The sequence below is a fragment of the Zootoca vivipara genome, chromosome 15 (assembly GCF_965207765.1).
Source record: "Zootoca vivipara chromosome 15, rZooViv2.hap1.1, whole genome shotgun sequence".
In the NCBI taxonomy this organism is placed as follows: Eukaryota; Metazoa; Chordata; class Lepidosauria; order Squamata; family Lacertidae; genus Zootoca; species Zootoca vivipara.
Window position 1 is genome coordinate 23,992,719 of NC_142598.1, and position 13,621 is coordinate 24,006,339.

Below are 13,621 nucleotides of genomic sequence, written 5' to 3' on the forward strand. Positions count from 1 at the left end.
TAGCACAATTTTATGCCACCAGCTGGTTAACTGCAGTATTATTAATTTACTCTGCTGCTACTAATTCAAGAAATTTAAGATACTTATTGTTCTGATATGTGACAGCTTCCTCCCAAATACTTGGCTATTTCACTCAAGGTCACACTCACATATATGATCTAGAAAGAGAGGATTCCAGTTTTCAAATGTGATTTAGATATGTTGAAGCCTTTCCATTTATAGAAAGGCTCACACAGAGGCTGTGTAGTTAGGCATTTGCTTACTTGACTTTTGCAGATTCAACTCTAATTTTGACTATATGCCTAAATTTGAAGTTTGTGTCTGCATCATAGTCTCTGCCTTTCCCGAATCTTGTGTGGAGGGTTAAGGAAGAGACAGTCAATGCACAACTTCCGAAACAGTATGGAAGGGAGATTCCTTTTTCTTCCTTCCTGACTTAAGGCTGTTCTCGGGGGACTTAGTGCAAGATGGAGAACAGCTGCCATTTGTTCTGTACAATGAAAAGGCAGAGAAATGATAATGACAGCTGCCCATTCTAATTCCCTCCTCGTCTTTTGGGAGTTGGGTGATGGGAACAGGGGTGTAGTTGGAGAGGCAAAAGGGGACTGTGCGTGATGGAGGATAAGCCCAGGGGAAATGGATGAAAGGACAACCATACCCTCCATTCATATTTACCAGGCTGCTTTTATTTCCACTTTTATGTTTTCATTTTTCACTCCCAGGAGATCAACTAGGCCCACATGCCACACCCCGCCTTTTTAAACAAATAAGCAATAGTAGAATTAAAATATATACATATATAAGATCACATACAGATGGTTGCAATGAAAATATCACAGCACCAGCCCTTGCCTTACCAATTCACTTGCATTTGACTTTTACTGCAGCAAAGATACTTGTGAAAGGATGGCAAGCAATGTAGGATGGCACACAGACACTGAACTATCAAGTGTTATTTCCCCACCTTTTAACAAAGTTTAAACTTTAAAGCAACTAACAACATTATTATACAACAGAACGGAACACACTGCATTATGCTAACCTGGACCTTGCTAGGTTGGCAGAACCATTAACTGCAGCAAACATCAAGCACAAAGTAGAGAAATATTTAAGGACCAAAGTGGATGAAAAGTTTCTGTGATACTATGTGTAGGTTTGCTGGAAGTTTGTGCTAGATGTCATTGACCACCATGTGAGACCTTGGCATCTTGGATGAGGATAAGACTAAAGATAACATAAAGATATGAGAAGAATGGAACAAGAGTGCCACAATGGACATGGAATTATAAACATTGTTGAAATGCTTCAAATGAATGTGATGGAAAAAACAGGGGTCCCAGTTATAATCTCTCCCCCCCCCCAACGGATTACAGCAATCCATAGCCAACAATTTCTGTAGGTTCACCTACGTAAGTAACAAAATCAATGGAAATGATGGAAAATTCCATCCTCCTTGTGCAGTTTCTTATTGATATATAATGTTGAGTAAATACCACAGTCTCTCCACTTGCTCTCTACCCAACTTGCTTTACTTGCTTTCACCCAGCGGAAAGCCAAAGGATCTTGACCCACAGCCCTAGATGGGCAACTATTAACTTGATTCCAGAATACTAGTATACTAGGAAACTTACAAATTCTGTTTTACAACTAGATAGAGGGGCTGGAGGAAGTTAGAATGCGATGTTAATTGCTCTAATTGATTGCTTTGTCAATGCAATTAGTACGGTACTAATGCAATTAGTACCTGTAGGCTTCTGAGCCCAATCCAAAGTGCTGGTTTTGACTTTTAAAGCTCTTCATGCCTCAGGACTCCAATATTTTTGAGCCATAGATCAACTTCTGAGACCCTTATCCAGGTCCCTACTCTGAGGGAAGCTTGAATGGTGATGTTAAAGGAGAGGGCTTTTCAGCTGTGGCTCTTCTTCTGTGGAATGTTCTCTCAATTGTGATCCACCTGGCACCTTCATGAACATCATTTCGGCAACAGGTAAAGGTTTACTTTCCCCCCCTGGTAATAGGGTTGCCAGACTCAATAGAGGACAGGACTTCTGTGCCTTTAATTGCCCTGCTCTCTTTTGAGTCTGGAAACCTTAAAGAGAAACCAGCAGACCCTTTGCTTGGAAATTAAAAATGTTTTTAAATGTAAGATGCTTAGAGGCCTTTCAGGTAACAAACAACTAATGCATTTACAGGTGAAACTCGGAAAATTAGAATATCGCCGAAAAGTGCATTCATTTCAGTAATGCAACTTATTATTTTTTTATTTTTATTTTAATTTTTACAAATGCTTTCTTTTGGAAATTGCACAGTAATAAAACAAATAGTTACAACAATGCAAAAATAAACAAAAATAAGCATCACTATTACATTTCATTAATTACATTCCATTTATAATTGACCCACCTAATGACAACTAATTACAATTACAACAAATAAAGGCTTGACATATCTTGCTTTGCATGTCATGCATCTATCTCATATATTGGTTTCACCTATTAAGTTGGTTTCACCTATTAAGTTGCATTACTGAAACAAATGCACTCTAATTTTCCAAGTTTCACCTGTAAGTAATACACTTAAACTTATGCCACTTTTAAACTCTACTATCTTCCGTAGGTACTTTAAATGCTTTACTTTATTTTTGTTTCTTAAAAAATCCTAATAAAATTATATTCTGTTTGAAGGGAACAATGCATCTTAAATGAAGCACTGAACTCCAATAAAGAATTTATTTGTTTCCTAGTACAATATTGAGTTTGCACTTTTTAATCACTGGTTATCACCTGTTTCACTGGGTTGCCAATGAATGAATACGAACACTCATTGGAGGACCCAGTGGACGCTGCCATGGATAAGCACTGACACTGATTGGTTTAGTAATAGGTGACATCCACTACTCTCAGACAGACTGGGTACATGTGAGTTCTAGGCAAGACAAAGAAAGAAAATTTCTAGATACTCTAAATCAGGCATCCCCAAACTGCGGCCCTCCAGATGTTTTGGCCTACAACTCCCATGATTACTAGCTAACAGGACCAGTGGTCAGGGATGATGGGAATTGTAGTCCAAAACATCAGGAGGGCCTAAGTTTGGGGATGCCTGCTCTAAATGATTGTGCCCTAGAACATTGGTCATGGAGCCAACCAGAGGGGTGGCGACCCTGAACTTAATCTTGAGTGGCACCCAGGACCAGGTGTGAGATGTAAGTGTTGCTGAACCACTTGGTAATAGTGACCATAGTGCTATCAAAAACTGATATTCAGTTAGAATGTATACTGCAGATCAAGAAATGTGGTGGTACCTAGCTGGTTAGTGAACAGAGTCACGTAAGCTGTTGGAGGCAAGATGGCTTCCTTTAGAAAATGTAAGTCTTATGCAAAGGAGAACAAAAAGGAACACAAACTTTGGCAAAAGAAATGCTAGTGGACAACAACAAGGGATGCTAAAAGAGCTTAAGGAGCATATTGCTAAAAGCACAAATACCCCAACCACTATAATTATTTAAATGCATTAGCCAGCAGGAGACTGCCTAGGGAGATGGTCCTTTGGATAATAATGGAGACAAAAAGAGATTGAATGCCACACAGAGGAAGATGCAAATTGAGGTCCCTTTTCCCGAACTAACTAACGTTCACAGGAAGGGAGTCTGAGGAACTGATGCAGATAGTGGTGATGAGAGACCAAGTTCTAGGCCTGATAGACAAAATTAAAAGCTGACGAATTGCTGGGTCTGGAAGGCATTCCCACATGAGTTCTTAAAGAACTCGAATGTGATATTGCTGATCTACTAATAAAAATGCATAGCTTATCTCTAAATTCAGCCCCTGCATTTATGCTAGAGGATAAAGCTATCAAGCTATCAATGGCTACTAGCCATAATGGGTAGGATCTGCCTTCACTGCCACAGGCAGTATATGCCTCTAAATATCAGTTGCTGGTATTGGCAGGTTGGTAGAGGGCAGTTGTGCTCTGGGTCCTGCTTTTGAGCTTCCCATAGGGTTGCTGCTGTGGGAATACTAGACCAGTGTTTCTAAACCTTTTTTGGGCCAAGGCACACTTGTTCCATGAAAAAAATCACGAGGCACACCACCATTAAAAAAGTTAAAAAATTTAACTCTGTGCCGCCCTATATTGACTATATAATTATGACTGTAAGAAACACTTGCCAATTGCTGTATTCACAAGCCGCTGATTTCTCTGCCAGCACAATCCTTTGCTCAGCAAGTTTCAGGTTGACCTCATCCAGCCAGCTTCTTTAAGTTTGTCTAAAACCACCCTCCCGTGGTGGTGGCTGTTGAGAGCTGCGCTCGCCCCGCGTCGTGACCCGGCCGGCTTCCTTTCCGGCGGGTTAGTGCTGTATATTGGCGGCCGCCAGGCACGTGACAATGCAAATAGCCCTTCTCGTCGCCGCACGTCGCGGCACACCAGCCAGCGTCTCGCGGCACACTAGTGTGCCGCGGAACAGCGGATGAAACATTGTACTAGACTATTGGCCTGACCCAACAAGTTCCTCTTATGGACATTTCAAAAAAGGGAAAGGGAAAAGGAAGTGCTTATTCTTCTTTTACTGGGGAGGATGAGTTTACGGTTGAAGACTCCACTTGCATCTACAAGGTGAAGTTGGTGTGCTGTTCAAAACAGCTCTATTAGTAGAAAAAGTTAAAATGAATTCTGAAGCAAAGTATTATCAGATGAAAAGCATTCCATCCCCAGAATTGAACACAACAAATTGCGGAAACAATATCTAAGTTGTGTTGTAGTATAATTAGGATGTAGCAGCAGGTACCCTAGTATGAAGCTTTATCATATATACTAATGCAGTTTTTGTCAAAGACCATCTCAGGGTGTGAGGAAGCAGATAGCAAAGTTGTGAAAACAGCAGTGGGCATTAGCTAAAATGAACCAAAGGATGCCAAGGTGCAGGGTATAACACACTTTATGGAGGTTGAGCCATTATTAAATTAAAGAGATTAATCTCACCCACTTTTGTCTATCTCGTATACCGAGACACAATGATTAAATTAATAAAGCTTGTAGTAGAGTTCTGTTCACAAATGAAAAGTTAATATGGCTACATTTCACACCTCCTTGGCTGGCTGTCTATTCTTAAGTTATCTGGGAGTAAGACTCACCGAAAATAAGTCACACTTGCTGCACAATGATTACCTTTAGTGTTGAGTGAGTTTTACTGCTCTCAAACTTTGTACGTTTGAGAAAAGTCATCCTTAGCATTGCAGTTTTGCCTGTGAATAAAATAGCTCTGTTCAAGATCCTAATTCAACTTTGGTTTCATCTTTACAATAAATAATCTATTTGCTTTAGATTTATTAAGTCTATTTCCCACCTACTCAAGAAGGTTCTAGATTTGCCTAGAGCCTAGATTGGAGCACAGCCATTGCTTCTTAAAACCATGTAAGGTTCTAGATTTGCCTAGAGCCTAGATTGGAGCACAGCCATTGCTTCTTAAAACCTTGCAAGCTTAGATTTAGTTAGGCCTTCCTCAATAGTAACTTAAATAGGACTGAAGGTACCACTTTAAAAAGCACTGCTTTGTCCTTCTGCTGATCACGTATCAAAGGGACTCTTTAAGTAGGGCCGTTCCTGCTGGCCAACAGGGACACGAAGTCTTCTGATAGAAATTATTGAGCTTTTTTATTTTATTTACTGTGCCTTTCTGTTATTCATTATGCACATGCAAAGAAACAAAGAGTCAGAATCTGGCAGGTAAAACCAGACAGGTAAAAAGTCACTATCAAATATTTGGGCTGTTTGAAGCTAGTGATCAAATGTTGCACAGGAACTCCTTACAGTTCATTCAAATAGAAAATGAAAAAAGCTCAAACCTCTAATAAGCTCTAATAACAGGGGGGAAATGTTGACGATATTAATACAATACAGCTAATACCACAAAAATGATTGCAGCGTCCTGAACATAACCATGATAGTAACGAAGGTGTTTTTGTGGGTTCTGTATAAAGCACTATTTCATCTGAGCATGATTAGTAATCATGAAACCGACACATCTTCACAGATAGATTGCAGGTTATGGCAAGAATATAATGTAAACCATAGATACATCATTCAGATGTATATATGAATATGCCCTATAGTTGATTGCATAAAACACTAGGTTTTATTTCCTATTTCAACAGAACCAGGGTGACATTTAATTTAGAATGAGAATGCATAGGGAAGAAAAGGGATTATTTCTATATTGAAAAAATACAAAGTGTATGGTACTAAAAGGTATGAGAGTTCTCGAGACAGCGGAGACAATTACTAGGATTGCTTCTCCCCCAGACTCCAGTACAGAGAAGAATCAATTAGCCGTTGTCAGACTACGACCTTGAAAGATAGAGCCCCAAACAGAATATGCTGAGTTGGATGAAAAGGAGAGGAGAAAATGGGATTCTGTAACCACAAAAAGTCTGGTTCAAAAATGACATGTCAGTCTCAAACTATGAACGATGACAGCACATATTTAGCCCTGAAGGAGTGCTGGTATGAAGCCTCACAATCTTACTAGGAATAAATATCTACTTGCTTAAGTGTCCACCCGGCTCTTACAACCCACCTAGAGGATTAAATAAATAAAATCTTCCCTTACCCAAATGACTTGCACTGCATGAAATAGGTAATGCACATGGTAAGTTCAGAGCCATGGCTAGTATCTTGCAGAATTGCTTCCCCCATACGAATTCTAGAGGGATCTTCATAGTTCTAAAGCTTTTACTGGCTTATTCTTCTAGGTAAATATTCTTACTCAACGCAAACTGAAGACAAATCAGTTACAAGTTCCTTACTCCTTCTGTAAATATCTATATGGAATTTTAAGACTTAAAGAACAAAACACTTGCTGCAATCCTCCAAAATTTCCTCCACTGCCTCCCTTCTGCAAATGTGAGCTGAGAGGAATGCAGACAATGATTTGCTGTTAGGCCACCTCCCCCCCCCACTCCTCTTAAGAAACCCACTAGATGGGTGGGCTATGAGCAAATTCTGTCTCAATTTCAAATTATTAAATTCATAAACTCTTCTCTGTTGTACAGAATTTTGCCGGCTGTGTATACATTTGGTTTTGCTTCATTACAGGTCTCTCCTACGGGAAGCCGCTTTTTGTAAATGATGTTCAGTTTGCCAACTGCAGAGAGATGGCAACATTCAAAGGAGACATCTCCCCCCCCAAAAAAAAGGCGAGAAAGAAGCTTGCTCTCCCCATGCCCCCCATCTACCTAAAATTGGTTAAGCTCAGTAAGTCAACATGGCAATTACATGACCAATCTTTGTTATACTAATCAACTTTACTTGCTCAGCAATCTGACAGACTATCAACTCAGGCAAGTTATGCTTCAGCCAGTATTTCTGTAATAGATTCTCATGCAAAGGATCTCTGAAGGAGCTGTAATGTTGTGCCTTTTGAACCCTGTCTCAGCAGAACTCACATATGGACTATTATAATAACTGGTCAAGATCCACAGCTCCTGCAGATGGGTGTAGCTGCACTGCTAGCAATGGAGATTTCTCATGATACCGTTCAAATCATCTGGTGCATGAAGACTCAATCCTGAACATACTTACTAGACAGAAAAGTCCAAATGAGCAAACATGCATAGGATCAGTCTGTAAATCAGTGGTATAACTGCTAATCTTTTTCCATTTGACATACACCTCCCAGATATGACCATGTGGTTGATTTAAGATGCTCTTGAAATAACATCTCAAAAGTATATTAGCCAAAAAGAGGGTGAAGAGATAGGGAATGAAGCTTATAATGTTTCAAGAACAAACAAATCAAAGGAAACAAATCAGTTTTCACCATTCACATCTCTGTTAAATATCATCACCCTCTCAAAACACACCCCCTTTGCATGTTTAATAGACGTTCACTATTTATGTGTCATTTCAGCGATTTGCATTTCAAAAAAATCTTGGCAATTTTATTTTCCAACATAGCATTTTATTCTCTTAAATATGTTAATAGCAAGAAATTCAAGTGAAAGCTAAAAACTTGTTCCTGCCCAGTCTCCTACATAGAGGAATAAAAGAAAAGGAAACTTTAGAGTTTAGATGTTCCAGTTTAAGCTATTTTGCGGAGCTTAGATGCAAGTCAGTAAAGGGTGGGGTGAATTTCAATAAATTTGTTGATGTATTATCTCGAACCTTTCAGAATGGGCAAGCTTATACATCTAAACAAATTGATAGATTTTTTTTTACTCCAATGCTCCCAGGGATTTTCTAAAAAACCGTAAGTTCTCAGGCTAAAAGCAACATCCTCCAAGCAGAAAATGGTTTGTCCTGATCCCAGATATTGGAACATGGCTGAAATTACTCAGTGGCAAAGGAAATGCACTCCACACATGCTTAGAGGCTATTTCATCTTTATCATTACACCACACTCTCCAAGACAGAGCTCCCAATATGAAGAGATTCCCAATATGAAGAGATTCTATGGCAAGCTATTGCTCAAATTTAGCCATGAATGGAGGGGTTATACACAATGGCAAGAGATACTGGGCCACAGAGACGCTGGTGATAGTAGCTCATATCTGTACAGGTTAGTACCAGGCTCTAACTGGAAATATAAATGATCAGAATTACTGACAAATTTCCAGAGGGATAGTCATGCTTGGCACCTCTGCTGTAACAGACTAAGAGTCTTGTGGTACCTTGAAGACCTAACTGATTTTATGGGCATAAGCTTTTATGGACTGGAGCCCAGTTCATCATATGCTAGGAGTGCAGGCTCACGTTCCATGCATCTGATGAAGCAGACTGTGGCCATGAAAGCTCATGCCATAATAAAATTGGTTAGACTTTAAAGTGCCACAGGACTTCATTGCTTTTGCCAAATTAACAGTGATTCCCCCCCCTCTTTGCACTAACCAGCTAACTTAAGGGGAGGGAGTATGAACAAGTGTTGAAGGGCATGATCTGTCAGGGTCACAAAAGAATCAAGATCAAAAGGGAGTGATGCTAGCAGTCATATACAATTCGTTACTTAAATGGACCAGCTGAATTGCTCGTAAAGTACCATCAGTTGAACAAAGTTATTGTCAGTACTACATGACTAGCACCCCCGCTTCCTCAAGCATCTCTTTTTGCAACTTTAACAAAGGGACAGGCTAAAGCTAATAACGCCTGAGCTAACACGCTCCTCTTTAATTATTAGCAAATCTGTTAGTCTCAATCATATCATCACAATATGAATACTCTTTAATATAGATTGCACCTGTATTGTATGCTTACGAATGACAATTCTGCACAGGGAATAGGACTGAATGCTTACCTAGTTTTGGTGGAGCTGTTTGGATATTAGTTTCGAATTCTTGTGGCAGAGATGTTGTCGTGGACCCTTTCACTTCAGGTTCTATACTAGGTGGGGGTAACGAGGGCACCGGAGAGAGTAAAAACTGATCCTCTAACTGATCACCCCTAGATGGAGACGGCTTAGAAGCAACCTCAGAGGGAACGGGTGAACCAGCAGGCTGCCCTGTTACTTCAAAGTTAGCTACATTGGTGGGCACTGGAAAGTAAGAAGTATGCACTACAGACGGCACCCAAGCAGAGAGTGCGGTAGGATCCACGGCAGTCACTGGATCTTGCCCAATCCTGTCTGGGTCAAGATGTGTTGGAGAATCATATTCAAAAATCTTGTCCACAAACACCCACTTGAGGCCAGCAATGCAGAGGCAGAGGCTGATCAGGCAAGCCAAGATTGGGACAATGCAGATCTTTTCAGAGTTGAGGCAGCCTGTCAGCCGCTCTGCCTCCAGACACACACAGCAAGTAGCAGCAAGGCCTGCTATTCCCTGCACCCTTGTGTCTGCTGCTTGATTCTCTGGTATGTCCTCTTCAGCAGGAAGCCCCTCAAGTGATGGAGTGGGACTCAGCTGGTTCGAGGGGTTGGGGAAACTCTCCAGAGTAGCTTCAGACATATTTAAGCATGTATTTCTTCAGTTGAGCTCTCTTCTAGAAGGCCTCAAAAAATCTTCCCATTATCACTAACAAGCAAGCCAAAAGATTGGGAAAAAAAGATCCAGAGAAATCTTACCGGATCACAGCACAGGTATCAAGAGTTCAAGTGTCAGAACACGATCCCAATAAACAGAATGCAAAGGGGGGAAATCCTTCCAAATATTCAGAAAGGAGAAAAGCCTCTCATAATGATTCAGCTCCTCCTCCTCCTTGCTCACTTTCAAAAAATTTGTTTATAATTCCTCTCAAGCCATCTCAGTTCTCCACGGAGCCAAAAAATAAGAAGATTAAGGGAAAAGAAGAAGGATCTGAAATCCTGAGCAAAATTGTTTAAGTGAACGAACAGCCCAGAGCAAGAGGCTGGCTTCTCACCTTGAGCATCTGAGGCGGGTGGCTGCTTAGATGGAGGAAAACACAGCCGTCATGCAGCAGAAGCAAAAGGGAAATCAGTAAGAACGGCAGTAGCAGCGGCGGCGGCAGCAGCAGCAGTAGCAGCAATGACAGTAGCAACAGCATCCTGTTGTGTGAAAGAGCCGGCAGAAAGAGGCTGAATCATTACAGAGCAGCAGGTGCCTGCTCCCTGGGCATCACCGCAACCAATATCATTACAGAGAGATTGGAAAAGGAGATAATGGCAACTCTGTGCTCAGTCCTTACCACCTCCTCTTCTTTTGTCCCTCCCCAGTATTCCTTCCCTTTAGTTCTTCCCTTTCTTCTTCCCTTCACTCTGTTCTTCTGACATACAGATTCCCTTTCTCTCTCCCCACCCCCACCCCTCTCTGCAGGGCTGGTCCGAGTTAAATCAGCACACCCAGCAACGCAGGACTGCTAGTGACTTCCTATTTCATCCAATTAGATGGAGGAGAGGCCATAAAATCTCAGGGAGGAATGGAGGAGCCAGTTAGGCTCTCTCTCTTTCTCCCACTGTGTGGCCACGAAAGGATGACAATCGATTAGAGCAATCTAACAAAGCTGCATTGAGGATGAGGGTGGGGAAGGTTGTAGGTGGCAGCCTTATGGGCTGGACTTAATGCTAAGACTGTCGGATATCCAATCCCTCCCAAGGGACATAGGCCTTTCAGCTGCAGTTTCTTTCTGCCTGCTACCTAGAGATAAAGTTTGCCTTCTCATCAGTCTAGTAAGTAGAATTCATCACAGGCAACACAATTATGATTTAAAGGACAGGGTTTGTTTGCTTTTGTTTATTTAAATAGAACCTTTTCAAGCATACGGCCCACGTGTTTGATTTCGGAATAAATATTTTAAACGCAATTCTATATTGGTATTGCATTAGCTTTGTGTATGTGCGTGCACACGCAAAAAAAAAAATTGCTTTAAAAATACTATGTTTTGTCTTCCAAAATTAAAGAGGACCAAAGCTAAAGTTTATTCAGTTTTGACATCTTCCACTATTTCTTAGTATTTACAAACCATTTACTAATTATATTGAGTAAAATGTCATCAGCTCCAAAGTATACACTTTCAAGGACTATAAATTTGAGTAGAAACCAAACACAATTAACTGGCAAATAAAATCCATATTTGGTTTCCCAATTGAAAATGGTCAAAGGTTTTCTATCAGTGAGGATTGCAACAGACCGAGTAATTCCTATAGATGGTTCATGACTTTCATGACAAAGACATGCCAAATAGAACTATTAATATATATTTGTAAGAAAATGAATTTTGGGATACAGACCTCACTGCCCATTGCTTTCTGTGCAGTTGTTTACACCAATAATTTACTTTTTTTTTTAAATGGCCAGGGACACCATTTTTGGAAGGTAGCCCCACACCATATCCTTATTATTATTCGTTACCATAACAATGATTTTAAAATGTACATCTCTTTTAGAATTTCCTATTGAATATATCAAAGGGCATGCATTTGTCCCGTGCTGGGAATCTTGTCCTCCCACTTTCAGATCTCTGCTGGATCCATACTACTGAAATATATGCAAAAGTTGTTCTCCTGATTTTAATAATAATAATAATAATAATAATAATAATAATAATAATAATAATAATTTTTTATACCCCGCCCTTCCCAGTCAAGACCGGGCTCAGGGCGGCTAACAACAAGAATATCAAAGCAAGCATAAAATTCAATTAAAATGCAGATTAAATATAATGTTAAAATTCAATTTTAAAATTAGGAATCTACAAGTGCAACCTCATTTAAATATCTGTAGGATAAAGCCTTAGGGGAGGGGAACACCGGGGTCAGACTGAGTCAGTCCAAAGGCCAAGCGGAACAGCTCTGTCTTGCAGGCCCTACGAAAAGATGACAACTCCCGCTGGGCCCTAGTCTCCTGAGAGAGAGCGTTCCACCAGGTTGGGGCTAGTACTGAGAAGGCCCTGGTCCTGGTCGAGTGACTGTCATTTTACGTAAGATGAGAAGCAATGAAGTTATCAGGACACCGAACTCATCCACCCTAATCTTAGTATTCGATGCTATTTCAGCAAAATATTAAAATGCAGCTCTCCCTCTTTATTGCTTCATATTGGATCCTTATTGCGCAAAAGAATAGCCTAAGTACGGCCATGGAAATGTAAGTAACATTTGCATAAAGCAGATTTATTGGCACTGTAGGAGCTTCTTTGGAGATTTTGCAACTCAATGTGTCAATATATAGTGATGGAACGTGCTAGGAACCCTTAATCAGCAGCTGCTTGAGACTGAACACTGCATCAGCTTTCCTGGCACCGCTGAGCCTACTGCGTCTCTAGGAGCTTTAATCAAAAGACACCAGGGAGGAATTTTGGTTAATACTGATAATTCATCCACTCCAATGTAAGCCTGTAGAAAACGACATACCTTCCGTTCAATGCAGGCAAGCTTAACCACTAAAGGAGGGGGTGGGTGGCCACCAAATTTGTGGATGTTGAACATTCTTTGCAGTAAGTGAATAAAACAATCAGAATTCTTCCATGCGAAGTAGCTTCACTTGGTTTCAAGGCTTTGGGGTCAGGGCGGTCAGCTTTTACTTCCAGTGCTTTAAATTTCCAGTTTTCATAGGAAACACTGGTACTCTTGTGGAATAATAATAAGGATATGGTGTGGGGCTACCTTCCAAAAATGGTGTCCCTGGCCATTTCCATTTCCAGTTCCAGTAGATGAAAAGGCCACCGTAGAGCCTTACGGAGTCGGCTCACCCACCAGGTGGAGGAAGTGCAAGACACGGTGCTGACAAAGGTGCCCCCCCCCAATCGCTTCTGCCACTGGTGGACAAGCAACCCAGGTAAGGAAAGCTTCAGCAGCAGCAGAGCAGCACAGCCTTGCTTGCTGGTCTGCCCCACCTTAAGGAGTGGAGAGAGACCAGCAACAAAGCCTTGTAGAATGTCCCCATCTCGCTGAGGGAGGGAGGCATTCTGGTGCACAGCATTGCACACGAGGCTATGCAAGTGTTTTTCCTTAAGGAGAAGCCCTTAAGGAACCTGGGAACCTGGTGCCTACAGAAGTGTTAGGTGATTTGTTGGGCTTTTGTCATCATTCTTTGCAAAAAGCTATGAAATGAAATTTTCCACAAGGATCTGTGCCTTGGATAGGTTTTCTGGTGATGTTGGCATGAACCAGCTCTGTGATTCTTCTGTACAGTATACTCATGTAAGCTTTAATTTGACTGTGGTTTAATAGGACCGTGAT

The 13,621-nt window shown here is 40.9% G+C and overlaps 2 protein-coding genes across 10 annotated transcripts in view; both read right to left on the minus strand.

The window, feature by feature from the left end:
* NRG1 (neuregulin 1) overlaps nucleotides 1-13,621 on the minus strand; it is a 183,759-nt gene that overhangs the window by 86,815 nt on the left and 83,323 nt on the right. The gene's annotated exons all lie outside the window — the stretch shown is intronic.
* LOC148683420 (uncharacterized) lies at nucleotides 10,177-10,619 on the minus strand. The gene has a single exon (XM_088658490.1). It carries the CDS (start codon nucleotides 10,489-10,491, stop codon nucleotides 10,306-10,308), a length of 186 nt encoding a protein of 61 aa, XP_088514616.1. The 5' UTR covers nucleotides 10,492-10,619; the 3' UTR covers nucleotides 10,177-10,305.